Here is a 14703-nt window from a genome sequence, read left to right as displayed (position 1 = left end):
TAGGATTCCTGAGGAGGGCACAGTAAGTTTACAGAGATGGGAGAAGGTAGGAGAAAGGATAAAAAGTTATTAGACACAGTATATGGTCCTGAAAAAAACATTCCTATAGATACTTTTAGTCTTTGGTTACAGATACATTAGACCCCCAGACATGAAAGTATAAAATTAGGCAAGATTCTAGAGTACACAGAAAATGAAAGTAAAAAAGAGAGATGAAACTGCTCTGTGTGCAACTCTCACTTATGAGGAAATGGATAAAGCAGGGAAAAGAGATGAGCCCCTTGACCCCAGGGATTAAGTTGATTTAGAGAATGACGCTGGTAAATATAATGAGGATTCACACCTCTCTGCTCCTTTTGAGACTCCTTTTTGCAAAGGACCAGGCAAACATATCCAGGAGACAAGAGAAAATAAAACAAAAAGAATTAGCCCAGGTTGTTGAAAGGTTTGAGGAAGTACTTAGCAAAGAGGACTCAAAGGATGAAAATGAAGAAAATAAATTAGAGGTAAAGGTTACTGCTGTACCTCCTTTGGTTGTTCTTATGAGTAAGAAAAATAAGGGAAAACCTCTCAGTCTTAGTACTGGTACTTCTCTTTTGTCTCCTGTACAATCAGGTTAAAAATAGGTGATGGATGAGTGAGCGAATATTCAGGACTATATGGGTTATACATTACAGTGTCCAGGTTTTGAAACTCAGAATCAGCAGAGTAGTCCTCAAAGATATTATAGCCAAATTCTTTTTAAACAGCTAAGGGAATTAAAAACTGCCTGTACTCAGTATGGATCTCTTTCTCATTTTCAATTAATATATGACTATGCTAAATAACCTGTCTACTGATGCTCTTCCACCTGCAGATTTGAAAGAATTAGCCTGTGTACATTTAGAAGGAGATCACTTATTATAGAAAATGGATTTTTATGAGAAATGCCAATATACTGCTGAATTGAACGCTAGAGTTAACAATTCTGTTACTTATGACATGTTGGCAGGAGAGGGTCAGTATGCCAACTGCAGAATCAATTATTATATAACCTTAGTGTTTATGCCCAAATTGGTGCTTCTGTTCAATGAGCATGGAATGCTTTACCTACTAAAGAAGGTTTAATACAAGGTATTTCTAAAATTCACCAGGGTACTGATGACCCCTTTCAGGAATTTGTTGCTAGTTTAACTAAGGCTATAGGAAGAGTTTTCAGAATTTGCAGGAATGGTATTAGATTTAAAAAAAAAAAGATCTATAGGAATGCTAATTCCACCAGTCAGGCTGCAATTAGAACTGAAAGATTAGCTATATCATGAATTATTTTAGATTATGTGCTGATACTGAACCCTCATATGTGCAGGGTATGGTGTGGTCATGCTGTTGCACTTCAAGGAAAGATTATTCAACAGGATTCATTTCAACAAAAAATATTATTGATTTAGAAGACTGCTTTTATACTCTTTCCTTGCATCCTGATAATTGTAAAAGATTTGCATTTATTGTGCCTGCTTTTAATTTTAAAGAACACAGGAATTGATATCATTGGGAAGTTTTACCTCAGGGAATGGCTAATAGCCCTATATTATGCCAAAAACATCTGTTGTTGCATCAATACAAGAAGTAAGGACTTTGAATCCTTCTGTGTATGTCATTCATTATATGGATTATATTTTATTTGCTGACACTTTTGAAGGAGTTTTACTACAAGACTTTGCTCGTATACAACAAGCTTTAAAATTTTGGGGGATTAGGTTTTGTTCCTGCAAAAATTCAAAGGCAATATCCTTTTCAATATTTGGGAAATAAATTATATCCTAAACAAATTATGGCACAAAGAAATCATATCCTTACTTCAAATGTTTTTTCAAAAGCTTTTGGGAGATGTCAGTTATCTGTGGCCTCATCTTAAACTACCATAGGAGAACTTAAAACTCTGTTTGATTCTCACAGGAGATGGGAATCTTAGTTTCCCTCAACAATTAACTGATAAGGAACAAAGAGCTTTGCATAAAGTAGAAGAAGCTATTAGTCAACAACAGATATGATACATAAATTATAACCCATTATTGGCTGTTGGCATTCTCCATACTTCCCATACAGCATACATACCTTCCTTTGGTAGAAGGGACCATTAATATGGATTCATCTTTCCTCATCTCCAAGTAAAGTTTTAATACCCTATTATGAAGCTGTTGCTATGTTGATACTGAATTGTAGGATAGAGTCATGAATGTATTTGGGGAAAGAGCCTGATGAAATATTTATTCCTTATTCCAAATAGTAGTTGAATTGGTTATTGCAGAATTGTGATATTTGACCTATTGCATGCAAGTTTTTCAGGCAAAAGAGATAATCATTACCCTAAAGACAAGTTGTTACAATTTTCCTTCATATATGCTTTTGTATTTCTTATAAATTTGTGCATGGTACATATAGAGAATGCACTTACTGTATTTACAGATGGTTCATCTAATGAGAAGGTAGCATATGGAATTGACTACATGTTCATTCTCTTGAGTTTTTCCCAGCTTCAGCACAAATAATTGAATGACAGGCTGCAGCAGCTGTTCTTGAAATATTGAAAAAATCAAGCTTTTAATTTGTATACCAATAGCTAATATATAGATCATGGCTTGCAATTACATTAAACTGTTCCTTCCTTTTTTAGATACTGCCAATTCTCAAATTTTGCAATTATTTATGCAAATGCAAATCAATTTAAGAAAACATACCATTCCTTACTTTATAGGACATTTAAGAGATCATAGTGGATTGCCTGGAGTACTTAGTGAGGGTAATGCCATAGCAGATTTTTATACTCTGCAGATTATAGGCCTTACACAAGAACAATTAGCCAAATTCTTTACATCATCAAAATAGCAACAGCTTGAGACAACAATTTGATATTTCTAGGTAATGTGCACATCAAATCACAAAGACTTGCCCTCAGTGTCCTCAATTTTTCCCTGTATCACATAATGGTGCTAATCCTTGAGGACTCTTACTTAATCAATTATGGCAAATTGAAATTACTCATATTTCTGATTTTCAAAAATTAAAATATGTACCTGTGATTATTGACACCTTCTTAAACTTTCTTCTTGGAACTGATTTAACAGGAGAAGCAATTAATTAAGTAAAAAATCAGCAACTTTAAAACAATATCTTCATAAAATAAAAAGATGAGACTTTTATCCACATACACTACAGAACTATTTAAATCACACTCTTTTTATTTTAAAATTTTAATTTGGATGTTCACTGACATTCATCTGCTGAACATTTTGAGCATCCTCACACTTCTGCTAAGAATGCTATGGTGAAATGAAAGGATCATATGACAGGCCAATGACATGAACCGAGCCCTGTAATTACATGGCACCAAGGTCATGTATGCATTTTTTCACAGGATGAGAATGGAGTATGGTGGTTGCTGGAAAGGCTGGTGCTACAAATGGAACAATCTTACATCCTTGCTGATTCCCTTACTGATGATGATGATGATGATGATGATGATGATGATGATGATGATGATGATTCCCATACACAGTGAAGTCTACTGGGCCTATGTTTCTGATCCACCACTGATACATCCAGCAGTGTGGTGCAGAGCAGAGATTCATGTGGCTAAAAACAATACTCAAATTCTTGGATTTCCTTGGACAGGGGAGCCAACTTATAATGAGACAATAACTGTTATTGCACCTGGTGATGGGTTCCCTGTTTGCTTTATGAAGAATGACACAAATAATGGGTGTATTTCTGTGTTCACCCAGATTGGGAGAAAAATATTTCAATGACTATAACCCAAAGCATAAAGATGGGCATGCCTGAATATTATGAGGGATCTGCCCCTGATCTTCTGACCTTGTGGATCAGAACCTACCGAAATGATGGAATTGGTGTTTAACAAACTTTTAAATGAATGAAATGTTATCCTCAACCCCCCTGCAAAATTTAATGTTTCCAATAATATACATATAATTGATTGGTCTGGGAATCAATAGACTATTGGACAAAAAGAAATGTCCATAGGTTTTTACAATCAGATTCAGGCTATTTTCAATGGCATATTTAAAAGTTGGCTGCTGCTCTTTATGAAGATATGTTTTCAGAAGACAAAACTGGGACATGATCTAGATTTTGAACAAATGTTAGTGCATGTGTTAAGGCTCCTAATAACTTATTAATTGTTTATGTTAATATTATTTTTGTTTCTTCTCTGGGATTTAATGTAAGGTGTATTGATTGTATACTTTCTAATTGTGTTAGTGTATTGAAATCTGGCATGTCTGTTATGGTAATCTATCAGCCAATTTGTTTTATTACCTATTAATATGACAGGACCTTAGTATTCTGAAAAAGGATTACAAATTTTTGAAAGAAATGAGTCAGAGTTAAAGTAGAAGTAAAAGGGTAGTTGAGTTGATTATTGCTGGTATAGTAACTTTAATTACATTAATAGCTAGTGTCACTGCTTCTGCAATTGCTTTAATTCAAGAAGTCAAAACAGCTACATTTCTTAATCATTTTAGTAGACAATGTTACTAATGCTCATGGTATTCAAGAAGATTTAGATAGGTACTTGGAATAACAGATTGATGCTCTTTATGATACTATCCCAATTATTGAGGAAGTTCAGAGTTTAACAGTAAGAAATAATTTTGAACATCATCCTAAATATCAATGAATTTGTCTCATCTCAAAATTTATAATAATAGAAATTACAATTGGGAAAAAATTCAAAGACACAAAGTATATGGCATAATTTTAATACCTCTTTATATATACTAACCCTAAATACTGAAATTATGAATTTAAAGAACACTACTTCATTGAGTTTTGATGCCATTGATACTTCTGTTAACATCATTCATGGTTTAAGGTTGTTCCCATCATGGTCAAGCTTCAAGAATGGCTTACATAGTTTAATCAGTTTAGCCCATTTTGTCCTGGGAATACTTTTATTTCTGCCAACTTTGATGAAATTTACCTTTAGTAATACCAATATGTTTTCAGCCAAGATACATGGTTTAAAAGCTTAAGACAGACTCCCAAAGAAATATTTACGATAATTAGCTGACAGTCAATGATGGGCAAGATTCTGGGCAGGACTTCTCCAACCTAAGACAGAGGTACATTACCATGAATAATGCATTATTATCCATGACAGGTAAGAAAAGCATACTTGACAGAACAACCTAAGGCAGATGCAGGCTTGTTTTAAAAAATTTAAAAGGGGGAGATGTGGAGAGCTATTGGTGCTGACTCAAAGAAGTTGAAAGAATAATTACAAGGGTTTTGTCAGGACAGGAGAGTTGGTTCCAGAAAAATATAGATAATGATATGTGTATCTTGAATCTTGACCACCATAAGTTCCTAGACACAATGACCATAGAAATTATTTGTGTATAACTTGATTACAAATTGATCCTGCTCTTTGCATGCATTTATTACAGTATAAAAACAGGCTGAAGAAAAATAAACTTGCTTCAGTGCTTGCTATTGGTTTGCTATATGTTGATTTTATTATGTTTATGTATGTTCCTTGAATTCCTGTGCTCTCCAAGACTTTTAACATCAAGAAGTATCAGATTTTGAAAAAGGCATTTCCAACACCCAATGAGATGATCATGTGGGTTTTTTTCTTTGAGTATGGTTATATACTGGATTACCTCAGTGGAAATGATACACTTCACAATAGTTAGAAATAATATAAAATACCTAGGTATGACTCTAAAAATGCAAGTGAAAGATCTGCATGACAGGGACTTCAAGTCTCTGAGAAATAAAATAGAAGAAGACCACAGAGGATGGAAAGATCTCCCATGCTCATAGATTGGCAGGATTGATATGGTAAAAATGGCCATCTTGCCAAAAGCAATCTACAGATTCAATGCAATCCCCATCAAAATTCCAACTCAATTATTTATAGAGTTAGAAATAGCAATTTGAAAATTCATTTGGAATAAAAAAAAAAAAAAACAGGAAAGCAAAATTGTCAAGATTAAAAAAAAAAAAAACATCTGAGGGAATCACTATCCCTGACCTCAAGCTGTATTACAGAGTAATATTACTGCATGGTATTGGTACAGAGACAGGCAAGAAGATCAGTGGAATAGAATTGAAGACCAAGAAAAGAAACCACATACCTATGGTCACTTAATCTTTGACAAAGGAGCTAAAACCATCCATTGGAAAAAAGACTGCATTTTCAACAAATGGTGCTTGTTCAACTGGCAGTGAGCATGTAGAAGAATGCAAATCGATCCATTCTTATCCACCTGTACAAAGCTCAAGTCCAAGTGTATCAAGAACCTCCACATAAAACCAGACACACTGAAACTAATAGAATAGAAAGTGGGAAAGAGCCTTGAGCACATGGGCACAAAGGAATATTTCCTGAATAGAACACTAATGTGCTATGATCTAAGATGAAGAATTGACAAAAGGGACCTCATAAAATTGCAAACCTTATGTAAGGCAAAAGGTATTGTCAATAGGACAAAATGGCAACCAACAGATTGGGAAAAGATCTTTACCAACCCTAAAACTTATAGAGGACTAATATCCAGTATATACAAAGAACTCAAGAAATTAGACTCTGAATAATCAAATAACCCTACTAAAAATGGGGTACACAGCTAAACAACGAATTTTCAACTGAGGAATACCCAAAGGCTGAGAAGCACCTAAAAAATGTTCAACTGACTTAGTCATCAGGGAAATGCAAATCAAAACAACCCTGAGATTCCACCTCACACCAGTCAGAATGGCTAATATCAAAACTCAGGTCATAGCAGATCCTGGCAAGGATGTGGAGGAAGAGGAATACTCCTCCATTGCTGGAGGGAATGCTTGTTGGTAAAACCCCTTTGGAAATCAGTTTAGTGGTTCCTCAGAAAACTGTACATAGTATTACCTGAGGATCCAGCTTTACCACTACTGGGCATATATCCAGAAGATGTTCCAACATGTAATGAGGACAAATCCAACACTATGTTTGTCTTTATTGTTAAAATAAAATAATACAGGTTGCTTTTAAATGGAATAAATTTACTTCATACAGTTGTACGTAGAGCTTTCATGTCCAATATCAAGATCCCAGAGGATTCAACATCTATTAAAGGCTTACATTCTTCCCTACAGATGGGGCCTCTTGCTACCTGTCATATTGCCCATAAGGTCATGCAGATTCCATTCACATGTTTTCTTATTTCATATTTTTATTAGATATTTTCTTTATTTACATTTCAAGTGTTATCTCCTTTCCTAGTTTCCCCTCCAAAAATCTGTTAACCCCTCTGTCCTCCCCTTGTTCACCAACGCACCCACTCCTGCTTCCTGGCCCTGGCATTCCCCTAAACTAGGGTATATAACCTTCACAAGACCAAGGACCTCTCCTCCCATTGATGACTGACTAGGCCATCCTCTGCTACATATGTAGCTAGAGCCATGAGTTCAAGCATGTGTTTTCTTTGATTGGTGGTTTAGTCCCAGGGAGCTCTAGAGATACTGGTTAGTTCATATTGTTGTTCCTCCTATATGGCTGCAAACCTCTTCAGATCCTTGGGTACTGTCTCTAGCTCCTTCTTTGGGACCCTGTGCCCCATCCAATTGATGAATGTGAGTATCCACTTCTATATTTGCCAGGCACTGGCCGAGCCTCTCTGGAGACAGCTATATCAATCTCCTGTCAATTTTGCTGCAATAATGTCTGGGTTTGGTGGTTGTTTATGGGATGGATGCCCAGGTGGGACACTCTCTGGATGGTCATTCCTCTGGTCTCTGCTACATATTTTGTCTCTGTAACTCCTTTCATGGGTATTTTGTTCCCCCTTCTCAGAAAGATCAAAGTATCTATTCTTTGATCTTCCTTCTTCTTGAGTTTCATGTGTTTTGCAAATTATATCTTGGTTATTCCAAGCTTCAGGGCTGATGTCCACTTATCAGTGAGTGTATATCATATGTGTTCTTTTGTAATTTGGTTACCTCACTCAGGATGATTGATATACTCCAGATTCCATCCATTTGCCTAAGAATTCCATAAATTCATTGCTTTTAATAGCTGTGTGGTACTCCATTGTGTAAATGTACCACATTTTCTGTATACATTTTTCTGTTGAAGGACATCTGAGTTCTTTCCAGCTTCTGGCTATTATAAAAATGGCTGCTATGAATATAGTGGAGCATGTATCCTTATTACATGCTGGAGCATCTTCTGGGTATATGCCCAGGAGTGGTATTGCTGGATCATCAGGTAGTACTATGTCCAATTCTCTGAGGAAACACCAAACTGATTTCCACAGCGGTAAACCAGCTTGCAATCCTACCAGCAATGGAGGAGTGTGCCTCTTTCTCCACATCCTCGCCAGATCTGCTGTCCCCTTGGCCTTTTGTTTTATACTTTTATCTTTCTTCATTTCTTTTTCCTTTTTTTCATTTCTTTGTCTTCTTGTCTTCTATTATATTTTAAAAATATTTTCCTTTCTCTCCTTTTAACTATTAATTTAAAAATTCATCCATTATATAATAATCATGTTCTTTCTTCCCTCTCCTTCCAGATCTGCTTCACCTCCAGAATCACATAATTTCATGCCATCTCTATTTCCATCTCAAAAGAAAAATAAATGAAATATATAAATATAAATATAAATATAAAACAAAAATCATAAAGTCTGTTTTATATTGGTCCCATACTTCTGTACGTGTATACTACAGTGAAGTGTGGTTGATATATCTAGTGGCAATCCACTGGAGAATAGTAATTTTCCCTATCTCAGAAAGAATCCATTGCAGGAAGAAAACTGTTACCTGTCAGTGTCTCTGCCTCAACAAAAGTACAAACAGCAAATCACTAGCCAGTGTAAAGAAAGATAATATACATCAGAATGCAGCCTATGGGATAAATCCCCTTTAATTCCTGATCTCCTTGTTAAAATTCTTCTGAATTTCATCAGGACTGTACAAATTATAGAAACTTATGCTGATATAAATATGTGTTATCTACCTATATCTTTTGTTACATTTCATGTAAATTAGAACAATAAATTATGAAAAGTTTGAACAAGTTTTTGCAAATATCTAATTGTATTCATCTCCTTTACTCCTTCTAGATAAGTTCATCAGTGACAGTCATCACTCTGCCATGTAGAAGATGAGGAACATATTAGGTATCAGATTTGAATGCATGCTGTACATTTTATCTCTTGATGTTGCAGAGTCAATTCATATGTGATATTGTTGAAGACTATCTGCTACAAAATGAAAAGTCAAAATATTAAATAGACAAATGTAGCATGGAAGTGGAAACTGTATCAACAATGAAGATTAAAGGAACTAATACAATGTAGAACTTAATAGAATCAAGATTAGGAAGAGAATTGAGCTGTCTCTTCAGGTCAACCATGCTTCTGTTCTACACTATATCATAAGAGCTGATACCAACTGTCTTTTGTTTGAGGTAAGAGCTATGGAATGTTTATTCCAACCTGGAAATCACCCATATCTCTTTCTACTCTTTATTTTCTATTTAACAATATTATTTTATATTTTTGCCTATAAAAATGTGAGTACCTATAATTACTATTATTCAACTAAACATCTCATCCCTGCCTATGCTTACCAAAGTATCTAATGCAGTATGTCACATCAAAAATCACTAAAAGAGTAAAATAAAAATTCATGTTCATTGAATAAAAGAAGCCAATGTGGTCCATTTTAGTGACCAGTGCAATATTTCCTAACTTGACCTAACCTGAATCAAATATCAACTGGCAGGAGTATTTTCCTAAGATTACTTGTGATCCTGTACCTCCCATAATTACTGAGTGAAAGTGCACCAATAGTCACAAAATTTGAAATTTAATAGATTGCTTGAGATTGCTGGACTCCTTGAAAATTAATTGTGCTTGTGTTAAATGAACTTCTCAGCACTCACTGGAAAATAGGTAATGATCCCTGAAGCTTTGAATTCACATTGGAATCCAGAGCTTCTGCAGGGACTTATCCTCAGTGGCAATGACAGTGGGAAACAGGTTTGCAGCTATAAAGTCATAGTAACTTTGAACATCTTAATTTGAAATGAATTCTTATTTCAAGTGGTAAGATTTTGACTTTAATGGTAAATGGAGATTTTTTTTCCTTGACATGTGGTACATTTATTAACCCTGATGTTGAAACATGTCTGATGAAATTATGAAGTTATGTAACAGAAGGGAGAAAAATAAACCTTCATGTAATCACCTTGTATTTCATTAGTAAATTGTTCAGAATGATCAGGCCAAAAATGAAGTTTTCATAGATTCCTTATTTATACATCCGTAAGTAAGAACTTCATATCTGTGTACATGTAGCATTCACCAAAGGGCTAAGAAGTTCACTTAGCTTTGAAATACTTTGGTGGCTTATTGTCAGGGGATATTCTGTGCAAGGACCTGCCTTGTTTATTGACTGAATGTGCCAGTCTCACAGGCATCACTGTAGACAAATGAGGATCTAAGTATAGAATGTGAGGGATGACAGTCAATCTGCCCCTTGTGGGTAAACCTTGATAAATCTCTTAACTTCTGAGGTTGAATATTGAGCAGTATCCTCTGTTGAATTCATTCTATCATTCTCCAGTTAGAAAATGCTGTGATACTAGGTAAGGAGCTACTGTGTCTAAACTAATAATGTGTTAAATATTTATATTTCACAAGATGATAAAATTGATTTTCCAAATTACTTTAAGGAACAATGATCTACTTAGAAGAATTTAAAATATCTAATGAGTTTACAGTAGTAAATTCAACTTGTAAATTTAACACAATCCTTATTGAGTTTTACAAACTCTTGAGATTAGTATCACCTACAAGGCACATTTCTACGTACTAAACATGGGAAAGCTGACGTATTATCCTTCTGTCTTTCCAGGATTTGTGTATACTTTGAACAGCATTGCCATCATTCACTTACAGTGAAGTTACTGAGAACAATATACTGAGTTCAACCCCTGATGTTCATATCTAATTTTTTTAAACTTTGTTATTTTTATTTAATATATATGAGTGCTTCCTATTGTATATACATGTGCCATTTGAATTCCTAGTTTTGATGAGGATCAGAAGAGGGCATTTTGTCCTAAGAACTGTAAAAACAAACTGCTGTGAAAAACCATGTGGACGCTAAGAATTAACCAAAGGTCCTCTTTGAATATAGTCATTGCACTTATCCCAAGAGCAGTCTCTGAGTTCCACAATATGTTATTTCACGTAAGTATGTATGTATTAGGTGTGGGAATATGTGTGTGTGTGTGTGTGTGTGTGTGTGTGTATGTTCAAGGCCAGCCTCATTTACATAACGAGAGAGCCAGGACTACAAAGAAAATCCCTACCCTGATAAAAACAAAACAAAACCAAAAGCAGCAACACAAAACAATTAATTGATATTTTGTTGAAATAAAAATATAAATTATAAATGAATACAAATTATTTTTTAAATCCTGTGCTGGTGGTTCAATATATTTAGCAATAATTTAAGTCTTCATTACATAATTCTAATATTTTACTTTTTATTTCTTTGTTATATTAAATTATTATTTTGAAAGGGCACATATAATTTTATATCCATTCATTTATTAATGTGTCTGAAGAGAGTGATGAAAGCAAATGCGTAGGTGTGAGTGTCAAAAGAAAAAACCAGGAGTTAGATCTCTTCTCCTACCTTGTGAGTTTAGGAAGTTAAACTTGGGATGTCAGAAGTCAGGCTTTGTAGAATGAATTTTTACCTGCTAACCCAACTGACTCAAACATAGCATGCTTTTATGTATTTAACTATAATGACAATTACATATGTTTTGTTATAAAAATTGTAAATAAAAGTTATTTATTATTTACCCCACATTTCTAGCTTATTTGATTGAATATTTTAAAGAGATTATTGTATAAAAATGTATGAACAATGAAAACTTGAGCAAAACATACATTGTTATTCCAAATTTTTGGATAGTATGTTTACTGTTAATACCTTTCATGTGCATATTATATGAAATGAATTGAACTATTTATAAATCCGTTTCTGTACTGTCTCCATCACAGCCTTGATCTGGCAGCAGCTATGTTATCCTATGGCTTTCCTAAACAATGGGAACCACACTGCAGTGACAGAGTTCATTTTATTGGGATTAACAGATAATGCAGTCCTTAGAGTTGTTCTCTTCACCATCATCCTGTGCATCTACCTGGTGACTGTGTCTGGGAACTTCAGCACCATTCTTCTCATCAGAGTCTCTTCCCAGCTCCATCACCCCATGTACTTTTTTCTCAGCCACTTGGCTTCTGTTGATATGGGCCTTTCATCTTCTGTCACACCCAATATGCTTGTTAACTTCCTGACTGAGAGACATACCATCTCTTACCTTGGATGTGGCATCCAGCTCAGCTCAGCTGCTTTCTTTGGGACAGTTGAATTCTTCCTTCTGGCTGCCATGGCTTATGATCGCTTCGTAGCAATCTGTAACCCACTGCTTTATTCCACAAAATTGTCCACACAAGTCTGTATCCAGTTGGTTATAGGATCTTATGTAGGGGGTTTCCTTAATGCTTCATTTGTAACTCATTTCTTTTTTTCTTTTCTCTTCTGTGGACCAAATAGAGTTAATCACTTTTTCTGTGATTTTCCTCCTATTATGGAACTCTCCTGTTCTGATGTGAGTGTCTCTGGAATTGTTATCTCATTTACTGCTGGCTCAATCTCTATGACCACATTGATTGTTATAGTCATATCTTATTTCTATATCCTCATCACCATCCTGAAGATGCACTCCACTGAGGGTCGCCAAAAAGCCTTCTCCACTTGTACCTCCCACCTCACTGCAGTCACTCTTTCTTATGGAACTGCCACATTCAATTATGTGATGCCAAAGTCCACCTACTCTGGGGACCAGAACAAGGTGGTGTCTCTGTTCTACACGGTAGCAATCCCCATGTTGAATCCCCTCATCTACAGCCTCCGGAATAATGAGATTAAGGGTGCCCTGAAAAGACAATTTTATAGGAACATATTGTTATAGAGCAATCAGTTGTTGATAAAACTTAATATAATAATTTTAATTCTACGAGACCAATGTAACCATCATATCAGGTTTGGTTATAAGTCTTAGCATTTCTCCTTTGGCTCTAATCTGTTTCTTCCAGTGTGTGTAGCTATTGTATTTTATTGCACTCTCCTGTTTATATTTTCAAATGTACCTTAGTGAACCTAATAGAATATATTTGAACATGTTTACCCTCATCCCCAGCTCTTCTCATCCCTATAACCCATCTCCTATAAAATAATCCCTGTGTTGCAATTTGAACTTTCTGTGTACTTTTCAGTTTGTAGTTATCTATTGATACATGATTAGCCTGCTGAGAAAATACTCTTTAACGAAATTGACTCTCATTCTTCTGAAAAATATCAATTGTCAGTAAAACCTCAGCTAGAGTTGGACACTGTGACCAGGTCTTCTCTGTATGCTAGTATTGTTTCTGCCTTTGTGCTTATAGACACTGATACAACTACCATGAGTCATACCTACAACCATTCTTTTATGCCCTGAAAGCAGTGTTTCTTTGTAGTCATCTGCCACCTCCAGCTTTTCCAGTATCTCCACCTAGTCTATCACAATAATTGTTATTCTTGGATAGAAGAGTGTGTGATGTAGATGTTTCATTCATATCTGAGCATTTCTGTCTCAATTCTTTTCACACCAGTAAGTTATATGTTAATCACTAACTATTGTACAAAGAATCTGCTCTGATAATGGTTGGAAGATAAACTAATCCTGAGTATAATGACAAGTCATTGAAAATTGGTTTGATATTATACCTATTTATCAAACTAATGGTGGTATGTTCTTCCCTAGGGTCTATGACTTGTCTACCTTAGGTGTTGGCCCTGATAGTGGTATGAGGTATGGTATCATTTTGTGGACCTTGTGCAACTTAGATCCAGTCAATAAGTGTTCAATCTGAGGTATCCCCAAGAGGACTGAGAGACTTGTCAGAGATAAATGTCCCAAATTATGTAGGATAGGCATCGCTTTTCACATGATATGTGCCCACTAGATTGAAAGTACATTGTGGTACATACTAGTGTGGCTTTTGTAGTAATAGAAGACAAAGGGACAATGAAAGAGATGAGCAATGAAAGCAGCTAAAAACACCAACTGAAGGAGGCTTTGGGTGAAAGGGAGGGTGCAAGTGCCTTAGTACAGAAGTCCAAGAGGGCATAGCAGGTCAAAGAAATGCCCAGACAAGCACCTTGGGAGGGCATAGTAGGCTGTAGGAGCCAGAGAGACTGAGATGAATGAGGAATGAGCAGGAAACATAGCAACCTGTAGGAGCTAAAACAATTTACTGAGTATATGAATAGTTAGAGCAGGTGGAGGGAAGACAATGAAAAGGGAGACTCTAGAATTTGGAGTCCAACTTGGTGGGTCACAGAAAAAAAAATGATTCGTGTGTACCTTTGCAGAGTCAAATCAGCAACTCAGCTGGGAGAGGGTGATTTCCTTGCACCTTGGAGAGGAACTCAAATATGCCATATATAAGTGAAAATATGACCACTCCTAGGTGTAGTTGAGAATAAAGTTTTATTATAGATAAATCTGAAGTGGTCTAGACTGAACCAGGCCATTAGAGAAGAGAGAGAGAGAGAGAGAGAGAGAGAGAGAGAGAGAGAGAATAAAAGTTGGGG

General features: G+C 35.4%; 1 protein-coding gene across 1 annotated transcript; it reads left to right on the top strand.

Moving 5' to 3' along the window:
* The first annotated feature begins 12087 nt into the window (after positions 1-12087).
* LOC110327689 (olfactory receptor 486-like) lies at positions 12088-13036 on the top strand. Its single transcript, XM_021206824.1, has one exon. The coding sequence runs from the start codon at positions 12092-12094 to the stop codon at positions 13034-13036; it is 945 nt and encodes a 314-aa protein (XP_021062483.1). The 5' UTR covers positions 12088-12091.
* Positions 13037-14703: the final 1667 nt, after the last annotated feature.

The sequence above is a fragment of the Mus pahari genome, chromosome 1, assembly GCF_900095145.1.
Source record: "Mus pahari chromosome 1, PAHARI_EIJ_v1.1, whole genome shotgun sequence".
In the NCBI taxonomy this organism is placed as follows: Eukaryota; Metazoa; Chordata; class Mammalia; order Rodentia; family Muridae; genus Mus; species Mus pahari.
The sequence above is the reverse complement of the archived record's forward strand: the minus strand, read 5'-3'. Positions and strand labels throughout refer to the sequence as shown.